Below are 17,301 nucleotides of genomic sequence, written 5' to 3' on the forward strand. Positions count from 1 at the left end.
GTTAGGGAAGATGAACGAATAAATATTTTGTGTTCATCCTTTATTTACAACCTATATTTTGAGAGTGGTGAAAGCATGGTTTACTCTCAACATATTAATTGACCACAATGGGATGAATTACAATTACAGTAAGTCCACTTCAATAAATCCCTGAAACCCAAAGTTAAAATTGCATTTTAAGAGGCATTATATATAGTCCCTTAAGAGTGTTTTATCTTCATCTATGAAGAGGACTATAAATATTTCCAAAGCATTTCCTTCACTTGACTAAATCTGTCACCTGTTTGAGCAGCAGTCACATGACCTGTTTGTTTGACTCCTGTGTAAGTGGGTGTGTGTGAGAGGGTGTGTGAGTGAATGAGAGAGAATAAGAGGCTCTTTCTGTACTTTTTACTTTTTTTGACCATCTAGTCTATCCTTGACCTTTCAGGTTGGAACTACAATGCCATGATGTCTATGTGATGTAACTTTAGCTTCACTGTTCTACACTTATTCAAATTGTCACTTGTGTTTGTCCTGCCGCTGCTCATTTCTGTACTGCGCTGTGGGAGTTGTCTATTGCTGGGGTGGGTAAGCGGTATTAGGTTTCTCTGGGTTTAGTGAGTAAGCTCCACATGACGCTGGCTGGGGCCCTCACTTCAGCTGACCGGTGTCAGGTTTAGCTGCTTCTTCTGAATCAGGACACATCGTGTGATGACAGAGGGAGGGGGCAGGGATAACAGGACAGCCAGTACTAGATGTGGAGGCATGCAGTGGGCGGTAAGAGACAAAACCAGTCTTGACATTTTCCACTGTTGTAAGACTTCTCTCAACCACTGAAACTCACTGACCCCAGTCCTGTGGGGCCACAGTGGTACAACCCACAATCGAGGAACACCTGTTATGCCATGGGGGAGGATTAATCTTTTTATATGGGCTTGGAGTGAGTTGAGAAGAAGGGGGTTGGCTCAGTGTGTGACCCCTTTGGCATGCAATCTAAAATAGTAAGGGATTTGTGTGCAGTGAAAGACAGACAATGGCAAACCATCAGCCCTGTCAAAAGCACTTGGCCTGAAGTTCTAACTACATCCCCGGGGACACTGTGACTCATCTTTCTGGTGCATTTTGACCTTTTGAACCTGGTTCACTTTTCTATTTTAGAAACCCAGTGTGACACTTGCAAATTACTAACAATCAATTATGCACAATTAGGATTAGTGTTTGTACCTCTTCATGTGAGTATGTGTGTAATTGCATTAGTGTCCCTTTACTTTCAGGGAGTTTAAAAAGAAGCAGCTTCTCTCACCTCACTATGGTCGTGGCTTAAACAAAAAAAGTGCCTGTGGCTCAAGGCTGTGTGGCTCACTGTACTGTACGCGCACATAATACACCCCTCGCTCCTTCAGCCAATGACAGAGAAGGTCAAGACAAAGTCTCGGCGCAAGAACAGGACAGAAGATGACCGGCTGTGGCGTTACCGCATGCAGCTCCGCACTCAACAGCGCGGCAGGTGCACGTGGACGCGCACAAGCCAAAGTGCGCGCGCACTGGCCGAACAGACAGCTAATGTTTGCGCTTACTGTGTGTGAACTCTCCTAGAACTCAGTTTAGCGCTAGACGTTTTTAAAGAAATTGGTCTGGAATAACTTTTTTTTTATTTCTCCACGTGGAGGGGGAGTGACTTCAGAAAAAAACGAGAAAGCAGAAAAGATTCAACCATGCCGCCTGGATTTCAGCAGCTTGGAGGAGAGGTATTATTATTATTATTATTATTATTATTATTATTATTATTATTATTATTATTGTGATTATGATTATAATGATGATGATGATGATGTGATTATTATTATTATTATTAGTAGTAGTACTGGTAGCAGCGTTATTATTATTATTATTATTATTATTATTATTATTATTATTGTGGGGACTGATTAACTAATGACTGTAACTTATAAGAGTTGCAAAATGTTTTTTTTTTTAATTTACATATTCTGAAGAAACTGTGGTATTTGTAATCAGCGTTAAACCAAACACAAGTTCTCCTCCACTAACAGAGCACACAGCAAAAGCCCCGCCCACTTACACTAACAGGTCACCTTTTGGAAATAACTCATCTAGCCTCTCAAAACCTCATTAATGAACCGCTTTTTGACACTTAAATCACTGCTTGGGTTTCACTCCGTAAAAAGAATCTTGCACTGCACTCTACATGTGATTTGTGCATACACATACACAAACACAAACTCTACTTTAAACATGTCAGGCCCTTATTTATATTAAGAAAGTGACCTTCACAAGGAGAGCAGGCTTGTAAGACTGGTCAGTGCTGTTCTGTTCGCAGAGTACGCAGTATTGTGGTTAAATGGGATATTTATTAATATCTTTATCAATCTTTAACATCATATGAAAACAAGGAATGAGGTTAAGCACTTAATGATGTTGATTCTTTAAATCCCCATCTTATTCTTCATCTTAAAGCATTTTTATTAAGGAACTGCTATGAACTATTCAGTAACTACAGTGAAACTAAAAAAGGAAATGTGTGTAGTTTAATTCTGGACCTGTCGACGATTTAACATTTAAGGGGTTAAAACTTTCTGGTTAACAACACATTTCTAGAAGTCAAATATGCTGAGGCTGAGAGCTTCAGGAGTTCCTTTGTACTGTGGTAAGGGCCAGTGGACTTGATTATTATACCCTCAGTTTAGAGGGTGTTAATGAGACAAGAACATAGTCACATGTGCTAAGGTCAAATGTTATTTAAACATGATAGAGAGCTTTATCACACATGATAGGCAGCAACACAACTCTGACAAATCTAAAGCACTAAAGATAAGCAGATACTACATCAGATATACATATATATAAAATGTTACCGGTATGAAGTTTTTCAACTTATATCCAACATTATTAAATCAATTTATATCGTAAAGTTCCTCAGGTGAAACATGGTAATTTGACGTGTCATTGCTTTTTCACAAAAAGTCGAGAGCAGTGTTTTATATCCATACAGTGTATTTTGATACACATTAAATGCTCATTGTGATAAATGACCTCAGTGTGTGAAGATAAGGAATTTTACACAATAAAATAATAATGAGACCATGGAGACAGATAGTAAACATCTTAAGTGCAGAGGTCAGCCCCATGGAGAGACTACAAAAGTAGTTGTGTTGCCAAAATAAAGTATTTGACGGCATGTCTAAAGCTGTAGTGCCTTGCTTAGCATAGAGCATCTCTTCTTGCACTGCTGTCACTCAGTGCTAGGACAGGTGTGGAAGCTCCACAGTGAACACACAACGTCAAACTACACAGCAGTGGTCTACTGAAAAATATTAAAGACTGAAAATCTGGTTAATAAACAAATTTTTTTCTGTCTCACTTACACTTTTATTATCTATTACACATAATGTTACGCCTCTACTGTTCATTGGTTTACTATGATTTGTTAAAAATCATATGTAGGAACAACAATATAATAATAGTTTTTATTTATATAAAGCACCATTCTCAGTCTCAAAAAGTAAAAATTTGTTTATATCTGAATGCTTGATTATTTGAATGCTTACCATACTCTTGCATGCAAAAAGATTATCATTCGTAAATGGCTAACTTCTCTCAGATAGTTTATTCAAATTGCGTAGATTAGTATTTTGGTCAGTTTTGCCACCACGCCTCCAATTTCACACCTTTTCATTGAGAAACTTGAAAAGTGCTTCTATCTAAAATTGATTTCCATATATATGTGCTAGATTTTAATTCACGTATCCTGGCCTGATATTATTAGAGGATGATGCGCTAAAACAGACACTTTCAGCTGCAGTGGTATGCTCGCTGGCTAACTAACCTGGCTAACTTGGTTTGTAATAAACAAAATTTTGTTTGCTATGCAATGATTTGTTCAAGTTTGGCTACTGTTTTGAAATAGGCTGAATATAAAACCGTGCAACTTGAAATGCAGATACTGAAAACCCACTTGTGTTAAACATACCTATAAAAAATGTGAGCTAGTTTACCGACTAACATTTAACTAGCTATGTGCTACATAGCGACGGTACCATACAGAAGTATTGTGAGTAAACACTGTAGTACCATGCTGATAAGTCAATAATTCAAAGAATTCTGGTGAACAAATGTCTCCATTTAGAACTCTGAGTCAGTGTGAGGTTCACACATACAAGATGACATTTCTCCAGCGTGGCCTCTTGCCTGTTGTAATTGCAGAGTACATCATATCAAATAGCATAACATAACCAAATAACATAGCATACAGGGTAGGGAGGAATTGTTGGGGTTGTAATTTATGCATGCATATTCAGTAATCCTTGCATTTTTATTCGGGTAAATGTGTAGACATGCTCATATGCAAGTTTAGTAGGTTTTTTTAATTATTATTATTTTGTTTATTGATATGTTTGAACACAACTATTAAAATTATTAGTCTAAAACGATATTACAGTGAAGTGTTAAAACAGTACCACATTTGACATAACACATTTTTTAAACAATTTGTGCAATGTTTGTGATGTTTCTGTTCTATTTTTACAACTAGTGGTCATATTCATTTTCATAAATGTATTCCATGATACAGGTTGTTTTGTTGATACTTATAACCTCCTATGAAATAAAGTCATAAACTCTGCTTCAGATTGTGTGTGTGTGTGTGTGTGTGTGTGTTCTACAGAGAATAACTGGAACTCTTGCACTGTCAGTGTTCACAGCAGTTTTGGGCTCTCTTCAGTTTGGATACAATATTGGAGTCATCAATGCTCCTCAGAAGGTAATGTCTTGATGTACCGCTTTGACTGATTTTGTAAAAGTTGGTAATCAAATAGGTATAACCACTGCTTGTACATGTTCTACGTTCATTTTATTCACTCTGTCATCCAGCCTTCACAGCATCCATTAATTTTAGCTTGTATTTTCACATTAGCCTGATTCCACAGTTTCTTCACAGTTTTAAAAAATGCATAGATAGAAATAAACAGCAGCCTGATATAACAATGCCAGGGCAGCCTTAAAATACAAATGGAGATTAGGTCGAAAATATTTGTGCTTCCAAATAATCAAATAATTGTATTAAGGGTTAAAGATGTATCGATCATCACCACTTCTGCAATATGTTGGACGTTGAGAAAGTTATTATTACGAAATCTTTAATGCTGTACTATGTATAAATCCCCATAAACAATAAAAAAAAACATGGCATGTGTCATATAGTAATCATAAGAATCAGAATTATGATATAGTCCACCTCTTATTGTATTATCTATTTATGACCTGCTTTGTCTTTCTGTCTTCCAAGGTTATGTTCGTTCTTATGTCAGCTTAAGTTTTTAAAAATGACAACGATATTTTAATTACATTTACAATATTTTGCTATATATTAATATTTTAATTACAATTACTAATAGCTTTGAGACAAAAGTAAAAATACAAGTAAAGGAATAAGTAATAAAATATATGAAATCGCACTATAGGAAACAATGAAGAAACAGGAGCTTGTATTGTCAGCATTATCAGACACCAAAAATATCCCCCCAGCTGTCTACACATCCACAGACAGACAGATACGCATGCACCCCTCAAGCTCAGGCGTCACAGAAACATTCAGCCACGCTGGTGTAATGGGGAAATCCTCTCGAGCTCTTACAGACAGTCAGGAGAATAAGGCATGCACTAAACACTGAAATACCGAAGATTATACTGAAAATTATAATTCAGTCATCCTATCACCAAGGTTACGCATACACACACACACACACACACACACACACACACACACACACATATATATATAGTAAATGTTTTCTGTATCAGTCTATCACATGATTTTGGAGAAATTATGGTCTCTTCTTTACAATGTTGCTTCAGTTCATTGATTTTTGAGGGCATTCGTTTATGCACAGCTCTCTTAAGATCCCGCCACAGCATCTGAATGGGGTTGAAGTCTGGACTTTATTTGGCCATTCCAACACCTTGATTTTTTCCTTCCTTAGCCATTCAGATGTTGATATGCTGGTTTGCTTGGGATCATTTTCCTGCTGCTTGACCCAATTTCAACCCAGCTTAAGGTGCTGGACAAATGTCCTCACTCCTGTCTCAATAATATTCTAGGATACAGTGGAGTTCTTCGTTTGTTTCAATGACTGCAAGTTTCCCAGGTCCTGTGGCTACAAAACAAACCCAATCATCAGCCATCCACACCATGCTTGACAGTTGGTATGGGGTGTTTGTGGTAATATACTTTGTCTGGTTTTTGCCAAATATGGTGCTGTGCATGATGACCAAACATCTCCACCTTGGTCTCTTCAGTCTAAAGGATATTATTTCAGAACTGTGGTTTGTTCAAATGCAGTTTTGCAAACCTAAGTCATGCTGCCATATTCTTTTTTTCCCTAGCCACCCTTCCATGAAAGCCATAATTGTTCAGTCTTTTTCTGATTGTGCTGTCATGAACATAAACATTTAATGTGCTTACAGAGGCCTGCAGGTCACATGATGTAGCTCTTGTTTTTTTCTTTATATCTCTGAGCATTGAACATTGAAATTGTCTGATTTTGGACTGAATTTCCTGGGATGCCCACTCCTGGGAAGATTGGCAACTGTCTTGAAGGCTCTCTATTTGTAAACAATCCTTCTCACTGTAGAATGATTGATTTCAAATTGTTTGGAGATGGCCTTATAACCCTTCCCAGATTGATAAGCAGCAACAATTGCTTCTCTGAGCTCATGGTTGATGTCTTTTCTTCTTGGCATGATGTAGACACACACCCGAGTGCTCCAGAACACCAAACTGCCAAATGTTCTGCTTTTATAGAGGTAGTCATACTTCTTGATGATGAACTGATCTTGTGCATTTCATTAGTAACACCTGGCTGCTTATTACTGTCATAATGATTGTGGAAGTAGGAAGGGTGTACTTATTTTTTTCCCACCATGTTTGGTTTATTTTTGGGAAAAAAATATGACATAAAAATCTAATAGTATACAGCTTAATAATATTATATATACGTATGTAATAGTATTAAGGTATGAATGAACTATTTTCCAAAATGTCTCTTGTATAACACACATGTAGTTCACCACTTTATCTGCTAAGGGCTTGGTTCATAAAGTTTCTTACTTATGCATATCTACATGATAATGGATGTGTTAAAGGAAAAAAACAACATAAACTGTTTCAGTAAGGTGTTGGGTCCCAAATGAGCCACCAGAACAAATTCAGTGAGCCTTGGCACAGATTTCACAAGACCCTGGATCTGTATTTTGGGGATGAACACTATTTTTCCAAAAGATATTCCCTTAGTTGTTTTTTGAAGGTTGTGGAGAGCGCTGTCCAAAATCTTCCATAGGTGTTCAACTGGGTTGAGATCTGGTGACTATGAAAGTCATAGCATATAATTTGCATCAAATCATTCTGTGAGTCTTCGAGCCCTGTGAATGGAGTCAGTGTCATCGTGAAAGAGACCACTCCCATCAGGATAGAAATGTTTTATTATAGGAAAAAGGTGATCATTCAAAATAACTTTGCATTGGTTTACAGTAAAATATTGCCTTCCACAACATAACAAAGTCACTAAAGTTTTTCCTTTAATTTGTCACTTGTCTGTATGTCAATGTATTTGTCTTTATTTCTAATCACTTTGTTTATGTAAGCATCATTTTCTTTCTGTAGATTTTTTGAAAGATGGGAAACAGAAATTACAACACAATTTCTAAATTGCTTTTCTTGCATATTTCACCTCCCTTACTTGATATTTTATATATTTTGAAGAATGCATTTTCCATTCACATTTTTGAAAGACAGATTGATGTTTCATTAAAATAGATTTTTTTAATATCAAGTTATCTTGAAAAGAAATGGCATGTACACTTTGTCCGTGCCATATAAACACACAACATACTGCTTGTGTGCGAAAGTCCTATAGCATGGAATTTTTTGACAGGAAATATTCAAACTACTATCACAGTACAATTTTGTCTAACAGTACATGTCTTTCTTCACTGGTGAGCCCATATCTATATTAATACAACTCTATGCAAATAGGGTACACTTTATTGATAATACACAGTTTTATAACTTTGAAGTACTAAGAATGCTGGGCTCATTCTGTTAATAAGTAAGTAATAAATTAGTAAGTAAAATAAGTAAGTAATAAGTAACTCAGCCTTCACTTTTTCTTTCTCTACAAAGGTTTTTTAAAATCTTGCTTTTATCGAATTTGCTGTATATCTAATGTAATGTTCCTCCACACCTTCCTCTCTTCCTCCTCAGATCATTGAGAATGAGTATAATTCAACATGGATACAGCGTTACTCAAATCCCATTCCCGAGTCCACACTCACTTCTCTCTGGTCTCTCTCAGTGGCCATCTTCTCTATCGGAGGCATGCTGTCCTCTTTCTGTGTGGGAATCATCTCAGAGTGGCTCGGCAGGTAAGAGGGCTTCATGTACTAGTATATATGTGCACATTAGGGTGTGGAATAATATTGATGGAGCATGTATTTCTATTTCCATTACTTTTGTTACTATGTGTATTGTATATTGTATTTTGTTGCCTATATACAAATAATGCCACTATTGCACTCTCGTATTAGTTACAAGCAACACTGCACTATTATTAGTACAGGATTAGCTACTCAAAGAGACAGAGGAATAGAAAACCGAAAAGGATCAAACACTCAAAAACCAACTTTATTTATTCATTAATTCGTCTTCAGTAACTGCTTCACAGTAGTGTAGTGTCACTCAACTCTTTATAGAAATGCAAAAGCTGTGCAATGTCATTTGGCCCTTTAGCAGAACACAATCTTCAGCTAGTGAAGCCATCTAGTGATAAATCATTAGTACTACACACTTATGTCAGATTTACTAAAGCCTATGTTCATATCCCATCCATAATATTGCTCTCATTTCCTGATTTCTGTTTTATATTCATAAAATGAATAACTGTGTTTAATTTTGAGTTAGTGGGTTGATTCTTGTAATTCAGTTTCCCATTACTAAATGTGTATTCTATAGTGATATAAATTACAAAATACTATTTTAACATGTATTATTTGCATTTTAAAGACACAAAGCCAAAGACAGTTTGCATTCATTCATTCATTCAACATAATTCATTAATATGACTAAAAATCTAGACATTCAACCAATCTAAGTATAAATCATCTTAATATGCTTCATGAAAAATGTGTGTCTGCAAAATAAATCTTTTTCCACAATATAAGTTATACAAGATATCAATTTTCTCACGTCAATTTTGTGTAACTCAAACTTAATGAGGCCCAGAACCCCACAAATCTACCTGCTTGCTTGTCAGGAAGTTTTTCCTTGCCATTGTCACCGCTGACTGATTGATTTCTGGAAAGCTGCTTTGTGACAGTGTCTAATGTTAAAATCACTATACAAATAAAGTTGAATTAAATACAATGAAATATTTTAAGTTCTATTAGTCACTTATAACCACTGATGAATTATAAAACTTACTAAGAGCTCCAGCACTATGTAGTGTCTCTAATTCAATTCAGAAAGGGTCAGTATTTAACCCGAATCATTCAGATCGAGCTCCTGCTTGATCTGATGCAGAATATCCCAGAATAGTTATTGTATGAAGTTGAACACACCTGTAGTTTTGGTAGAGCGGTTTACAGTTTACTGGGTTTAAAATGATTGTATATTGTGTGTTTTGATAGGAGGAAAGCCATGCTCATCAATAATCTCCTGGCTTTCATTGGTGGCGGCTTGATGGCACTGTCTAAAATCAGCAAATCATTTGAGATGATGATTTTAGGACGCTTTACGATTGGAGCATACTGTGGTATGTATTTTAGTAAAAACTAAATGAAATTGAAGGAAGGATTGCATAATTCTTGAATTTACTTAAATGTATTGTTAATTTCAATATATAATTTAACATCAGATCATATTTGACAAACTGGCAGTTATGGTTTCATGATTAACAATAACATTATTTTTCTTCTTAGGATGGAACATATACATAAAATGAAATACATATACTTTCCATTATAGCAACACACAGTAAACATGATCATGTTTGGAACTGAAGTGCTAATCATTGATTTTTATTCATTAAAACTGCCCTTCTCAGTACACTTCAGACATTAGCTTGATAAAAGAATACAAAACGATAGGATAATTGCAATATCCTTTATATTCTTTAGTTGTGTCTATTCTATTTTAACGTTCATTTGGTCTGATAATTACGTATACTTATTAAAAGGGATACCAAAACAAAAACCAGCCTCGACTATCAGTTGCTTAGTGATAGTCAAGGATTTGAGTAGCAGCTGAATAGCAGCTCAGATGGTGTCATCTGGCCAGCTGTTTTAACCTGGTTTATCTGCTTAAGTATGATCCAGACTTTATTCAGGATTGTGTAATTTTACATTTGTTTTCAGAGCAAATTAGAATTAGTTCATTCTGACACACACCTCTTTTTGAAAGCTGTTGTATTCAAAATGGATAAATTTGATATATAGTCTGATGTGTTATTAGGGCTGGCATCAGGGCTGGTGCCCATGTATGTGGGTGAAATATCTCCCACCAGTCTGAGAGGAGCTCTGGGCACATTACACCAGTTAGCCATAGTCACTGGCATTCTCATTGCTCAGGTAACCTCATAATCAATTTATTGCCAAAAGCACATAACTCCACATTATTTACGCCTGTAAGAGTTTTAATAATTTTTACACACACATGGCTGTAGTTGCTTGTCTTTGTAATGATTTGTTTCTGTGCAGATTTTAGGTCTGGAGACATTGCTGGGCAGTGAGGAGTTATGGCCTGTGTTATTGGGCATTACAGTGATCCCAACGGTCCTACAGATGGCATTGTTGCCATTCTGTCCAGAAAGTCCTCGCTTCCTTTACATTGTCCGCTGCCAGGAGCACCATGCCAAGAGCGGTGAGGTGACACACCGAATAAATCACACAGTGCTAAAAGCAAGTCTTCACGTGTTCAGACGCTGTACTGAACTTCTTTCCTATCCTCTGAGCAGCCAGACTGCCTGTTCTTCTTGACATGCACTGCCACACCCAGTACTAACATTTTTGGTTAAACTCCTAGAGCAGGTTTAAGAGAAACAGGTACTGTAACTGGAAAAGTCTGATTTGGATCACTCTAATTAAGTACCTAGAACACAAAACATACTGTGTGTTAGTTTTACACACTGTCCAATCACAGCTTAAAAACCAGTATACATACACTAAATAATGCTTTATTAAAGTCTGGTGCACTTCCAAAACAAGTAAAGCGTTATTTAGAGTCCCATTAGAATCTGAGAGTGAACAACAAATAAGTCCATAAATACAAAGACATTGTTGTTGGACACACTTTTTTTTGGCAATAGTGGCTGAACTGTAATAATAAAAGAAAAACAAAAACTATGGTAAGGTCTGGAGATTAAGAGGTTCATGGCAAACCTTTTCAAAAATAATTTTCTTCTGAGTTTGCCTTATGATTTGGGCTTATCAAAGGAGACACCCACATTTCATTTTTAACATTTTAGAGTTTTATTTTTGTACTTACATTGCAAAATACAGATACAATTTCTCATTTTCTTTCAAAAAACCAATCCAGATACAATTTTTGAACTTGACTATAAAAAGAAATCATATCTAATTTGTTTTGTAATATATCAAAATATATCCAAATTACGTTGTGATACTGTAAAAAGAGATTAGAATTGATTTTAAGATAGCATTTTGTATAGCTGCCTGTAATTTTTAGCATTACCTCCTCATTTAGAATTAGTAATTAGTAATTAGTAATATATACATCGCAAGCAAGAATCCTTTTGAGATGAAGTGGATGAGTTATTAAGCATCATGTGACTGACATAACCCATCTCTAAACAAGTCAGGTCAATGTTTGCTTTCTGGCCCAACAATGCCAAGTCTAATGAATATGGATCTCTTTTATTATACAATTATTATACGATTATTTTTATCTTACCGTTACTTTGTAAAGTGTTTTGTTTTCGCCTTTTCCCTGGCGGCATTAGCATGTCCTGAGTATGTTTTATGTTTTAACCAGGCCTGAGGCGTCTGACTGGACGGCTGGAGGTGAGTGATGACCTGGCAGAGATGAAGGAGGAGAAGAGGAGGATGGACATGGAGAGGAAGGTGTCTATTGTGGAGCTTTTCCGCTCTCCGCTCTACAGACAGCCCATCATCATATCCATCCTGCTGCAGCTCTCCCAGCAGCTGTCAGGAATCAATGCTGTGAGTAATGAGAACAAATGCTACTGAATGACTTGGCTTTTCTTTATAATAGAGACTTTTAACAGTGAGCTAGTTTTCTCAGACATTTTCCACATACTCATGTGGCCAGCCCATTGAAAACCTGAATGAACACTCTTTCCATGATCTCACATTTAATACTTCCCTTTAATCAAGATATCAGTTACTTTGTGGGTGATATGACAAAATATGTGTGGCAGCCTGGGAAACCCCTTGACTTGGGGAAGTTTTCAACATTTTCTTCTATATATCGTTCTGAAAACTACAGGTTGAACTGAAATATTTCTCTTTTGTATGTCGACCTCAGTCAAAGTTATATGATTTTAAATTACCCCAGAACTGAAAAGAGAGAAAATTGGCACAGTTGCTTTGGGGGCATTTGACAGCGAGTATCTGATTATTGATTTGCTGTCTACAAATAAATTGATTAGACTTGTGTTCATTTAGCTATGACATGTGGATATACACCATATGGCAAAAGGTTTGTGGACACCTGACCATCACACCCCCAAACTGTTGCCACAAAGTTGGAGGCACACAATTGTATAAAATGTCTTTGCATGCTATAGCATTACAATTTCCCTTTGCTGGAACTAAGGGGCCCCAAACATGATCCAGCATGAAAATGCCCCTGTACACAAAGCAAGGTCCATAAAGACATATTTTGCCAAGGTTGGAATTTGAGAACTTGAGTGTCCTGCACAGAGCCCTGACCTCAACCCCACTGATCACCTTTGAGGTGAACTGGAACACTGACTGAACCCCAGGCCTCCTCACCTGACATCAGTGCCTGACCTCACTAATGCTCTTGGGGTTGAATGGGCAAATTCCCACAGCCATGCTCCAAAATCGAATGCAAAGCCTTCCCAGAAGAGTGAAGCTTATTATAACAGCAAAGCGGGACTAAATCTGGAATGGGATATTCAACAAGCACGTACATATGAGTGTGATGAGCAGGTGTCCACATACTTTTGGCCATATAGTGAAAACCAACAGGATCCATACCTGACATTCACTGTATATGAGAAAATCACACTTAGCTTGCCAGGTTTTGGACATCTCTAGCCTAGGTATGATTAAAAAGTAAATAAAAAATATTTCCACTTTGTTTTTGTTAAAATTTATGCATGTTTTCTTTAAGTAGATGTCAGTGTACGTTATATGCAAAAAAAAAAAAGTCAAAACTGAGAGCAAGACGGTTAAAAATATCTTTTTAAAAAAAAAATCAGTAGTGGAATTAATGTTTATATTTGAAATCTGTACAAAATCTTAACATTTTGTTATTTTAAAGATCCAGTGCAAAATTTTAGCATTTAATTAACTGCTTCTAATCAGAGTTTGTAATGGTTATAAATATCCTGATAATATCTGTGATATCTCAGTAAATAGTATTGTGATATAATTTTTCACGATATTATCGTATAATCATGTTTACAAGCACTAATAAGAATGAAAGTTTGCTAAATATACTGTAGATCACGTTGATGACTGGGATTATTATTGATAGACATTTACAACCTTCGGGAACAAAAAATACTAATATAATTTTTTTTATCCCCAGATTTTCTACTACTCAACCAGCATATTCCAGAAGGCTGGAGTGGAGAGCCCAGTCTACGCCACCATAGGTGCTGGAGTTGTGAACTGTGCCTTTACTGTGGTCTCGGTATGAACAGAATACTCATATCCCATTACTATTTAACATCTTATCTAAGAGCAAACAAGATAAGAGGGCAAAATGTTCACTGCTTTACTAGGTCATGGCATTTTAATGCCATTGGGTGTGATATAAACATAGGTAGCAATGGAATATGCTACCTGTTAAAAACGTATATAAAACTTATCCCCATGGGTTTGTAAAAGTATTCTGACCCTACTTATGGCTATGAAGTTTAAGAATTTTACAGAATGAAACATACAGCCACATTTACACACTGTAACTGATATACAGTGATATTTGATGCTGAAATTGAAGTTCAGGTATATAATGCAATGAGAAAGTCAGAATAATTGAAGAGGAAATATAAGCACTGGACTCAATATGTAGCAGGAAAAAAAATAGTAACATTTATAGCGTCAACCCTTTTAAGTCTGTACAGTTTTGCACACTGACATAATCACCATGTTGTTCGTTCCATTTGTTTACTCACTGTTTCTTGGATAACTTTCAACACTTTAGACCATAGCAGAGGACATTTATTTATATGTAGCTTTCCAGGATAACTTTTCACATGTTTTGACTCATTGTCCAGATGAGAAATTAATATATTTGGTAGTTTTATGTCTAGTAGACTAAAACAGGGCTTCTTCCAATATTTGCTGGCATTCTGTTCATTGGTCCTTCAAACACAACAAGCTTTCCGTTTCTGATGTACCTGTTGCATGATGCTACCACCACCATGACTTCTCCTTCGTCTCATATGACCTCAGCAGCTTTTGCTCCACTTTTGCACTTTTGTTGCATTGAGGTGCTGATTTGCTTTTAGCAGTTATTTGCTTTTTGCTGCCTTGAACTTGTCCTCTGAATAGTGATCCGATATTCTCCAGTCTGTTGTCAAATTCATAGTAGACAACCTTACCTGTTCTCTGTCATCTCTAGGCAGTGTTTGGATTATATGGTTATGCATTTGGGTGTATAGAGAGCACACGGGATGCTAAGAGGCTTTCATTTTATCCTTTCCATGATCTGTACTCATTAGTAACTTTATGTTTGATTTGCTTTGAATGCTTATTGGTCTTCATCGTTACTCCATTAGATCTCAGCATACGTATAAAAACTTTTAAATCTAAAATGTGGTAGCTTTTATATTTTGTGGAGCAAGAGGCTGTTCAGTTTAGTGTATTCTATAGTGCAGAAGTTGTGCACTATAAAGGCTAGTTTGGTTAAGTGTCCTGATTTAGCTTTGAAACAAAAATTTGTATCTGAGTTTGAGTAAAATATTACTTTTTTAAAAGCTGTTTTACCTTATTTAGGCAGGGTTTCTGCCGTATTTGTTCATTCGCTCTTTTCATGGAGATGCTATAAACTTGCCGATTAGCATAAAAATTAAATGGCCAAATCTTTAAAATAAATTCGAATTTTCTTTGCTGTTTTCAAACCCTTTGTCTACTGACCAGCTTTTCTTGGTGGAGAGGATGGGCCGACGGACGCTGCACATGCTAGGACTGGCTGGGATGTGTGTGTGCGCAGTAGTCATGACAATTGCCCTCAGCTTACTGGTTAGTACCTTTTGTTCCAAGGCTTTGTGTTCCAATTTTGTCCAATTTTATTTATTTGAACTGACTAAACTATGCTTTGTTTTCTTTGAAACATTTTCACAAAGTTTCTGTTCTCCAACCATTACTCAGTTTTTCCAGATGATTTTTTTTTTTTTTTTTTTACTAAAACTGAGTTCATTTCTTAACATGTGCTTTGTGGGGTTTTTAAACACTCCTTAAAATTTTTCCCATTAATAACTTACCTGTTCATCAGGAAAGCGTGCCATGGATGAGCTACATCAGTATGCTATCCATCTTCGGCTTTGTGGCCTTTTTTGAAGTGGGACCAGGACCCATTCCCTGGTTCTTTGTGGCCGAGCTGTTTTCTCAGGGGCCCAGACCTGCAGCCATGGCCGTGGCTGGATGTTCCAACTGGACAGCGAACTTCATCATTGGCATGGGATTCCAGTATGTCGCCGTAAGTACAAATATGTATCAAATAAATGAAACAAATTAAGGACACTTCATGCATATACTTAAATTCACTATACTCCTTTTTCTTTTTCCTTATACTGCAGAACCTCTGTGGTCCATACGTCTTCCTCATCTTTGCGGCACTCCTCCTGTTTTTCTTGCTGTTTACCTTCCTTCGGGTTCCTGAAACTCGAGGAAAGACCTTCGACCAGATTTCTGCCGCTTTCAACCGCCATCCTGAAAGCATGCTGGACATGGATCTGAACATGGAGCTAGTAAAGCCCAGTACAGAGCTGGAGTATCTGGGGGCTGACAACTCAGAGCAGTGAGGCCCAGCAGGCGGAAGATCTCATGAAGGGATACATACTGGAACAGACACCTTAATCTCTGATGGTGTTTAAGGGGAGCAGAATGTATATGAAAGAAGGAAGGATGACAAAAACCTGTGATGCTGCTTGTTAGAGTTTTGTGAGACAGGTGTTTCGGGGAGACTTGGATTACTGCACTTTATCTACACAACAAAGGTTGACAAGAAATGCCAGTTATATTTGTATATTTATATTTACACTGACATGCTGTGCTAGTTTCTGTAATACTGACATATATTCAAGATTACTTCATGAATTTCTCAAATCTTCAAACGTTCAATGGAATATGTGACTTTTTTTTTTTTTTTTATTGTAGCACAAGTATTACCTTACTGTTGAGACACACACAGACCAAGGTGAAAATAAACCTCAACACCACTCAAACAGATGAATTTTGTATTTGTTGTTATTGGGGAGTCCCAACAGAGGCTTTACTCCAATTTTTGTGCTTTAAGTAGCTGTTACACATAACGCCCATATCATATTTGACTTGAGAAAAATGAATGGTTATTATAATTATACCAGCAAACCCTTAGGGATTAATGTGTATAGAGTGATTTGACTTTAAGATCGGTAAGAAAATTATTAGTAAAAGGTTTAAAAAGAAATTAGCATGCTCTGTTTGCTGCCAATATTTGATTTTATGCAAGTCAGTCTCGAACAAGATTTACATTGTGGTATTAGGAAATTAGGGAGAAACAAAGGACCTATAATTTTGGTATTTGATGCCATGTTCAGTATGTATGGTGTGTGTGTGTGTGTGTGTATAATGTAACTGAAATATCAGTAATTCTATATGGTGGAATTAATGTTATATTTGATAAGTTATATAAGAGTAGTTTGACACTAGGAAGTGAGCTGTGTGTACAGTTTTCCATGTTTGCAATAAAATAAATGACAATGAGCTGTTTAACCAGCCCTTTTCCTGTCACATGCTGTGTGACTGATCAACTCACAAGTCGTTGATGTAGGACTGCATGTTAAGACATTAACACCACTTTTGTGCTAAATTAAT

General features: G+C 36.5%; 1 protein-coding gene across 1 annotated transcript; it reads left to right on the plus strand.

Moving 5' to 3' along the window:
• The first annotated feature begins 1,062 nt into the window (after nt 1-1,062).
• LOC113540575 (solute carrier family 2, facilitated glucose transporter member 4) lies at nt 1,063-16,674 on the plus strand. The gene is made up of 11 exons (XM_053233234.1): nt 1,063-1,730; nt 4,664-4,759; nt 8,258-8,418; nt 9,679-9,803; nt 10,502-10,617; nt 10,747-10,909; nt 12,041-12,228; nt 13,808-13,912; nt 15,364-15,465; nt 15,719-15,922; nt 16,023-16,674. The coding sequence occupies exons 1-11, from the start codon at nt 1,698-1,700 to the stop codon at nt 16,245-16,247; spliced, it is 1,518 nt and encodes a 505-aa protein (XP_053089209.1). The 5' UTR covers nt 1,063-1,697; the 3' UTR covers nt 16,248-16,674.
• The last annotated feature ends 627 nt before the right edge of the window (nt 16,675-17,301 follow it).

The sequence above is a fragment of the Pangasianodon hypophthalmus genome, chromosome 4, assembly GCF_027358585.1.
Source record: "Pangasianodon hypophthalmus isolate fPanHyp1 chromosome 4, fPanHyp1.pri, whole genome shotgun sequence".
In the NCBI taxonomy this organism is placed as follows: Eukaryota; Metazoa; Chordata; class Actinopteri; order Siluriformes; family Pangasiidae; genus Pangasianodon; species Pangasianodon hypophthalmus.

Excerpts from the sequence above, each read along its gene's own strand:
- LOC113540575 (XM_053233234.1), top strand. The coding sequence starts at position 1,698 with ATGCCGCCTGGATTTCAGCAGCTTGGAGGAGAG. Across the intron at positions 9,804-10,501 it reads TACGATTGGAGCATACTGTG|GGCTGGCATCAGGGCTGGTG; the intron begins GTATGTATTTTA and ends ATGTGTTATTAG. Across the intron at positions 10,618-10,746 it reads CTGGCATTCTCATTGCTCAG|ATTTTAGGTCTGGAGACATT; the intron begins GTAACCTCATAA and ends GTTTCTGTGCAG.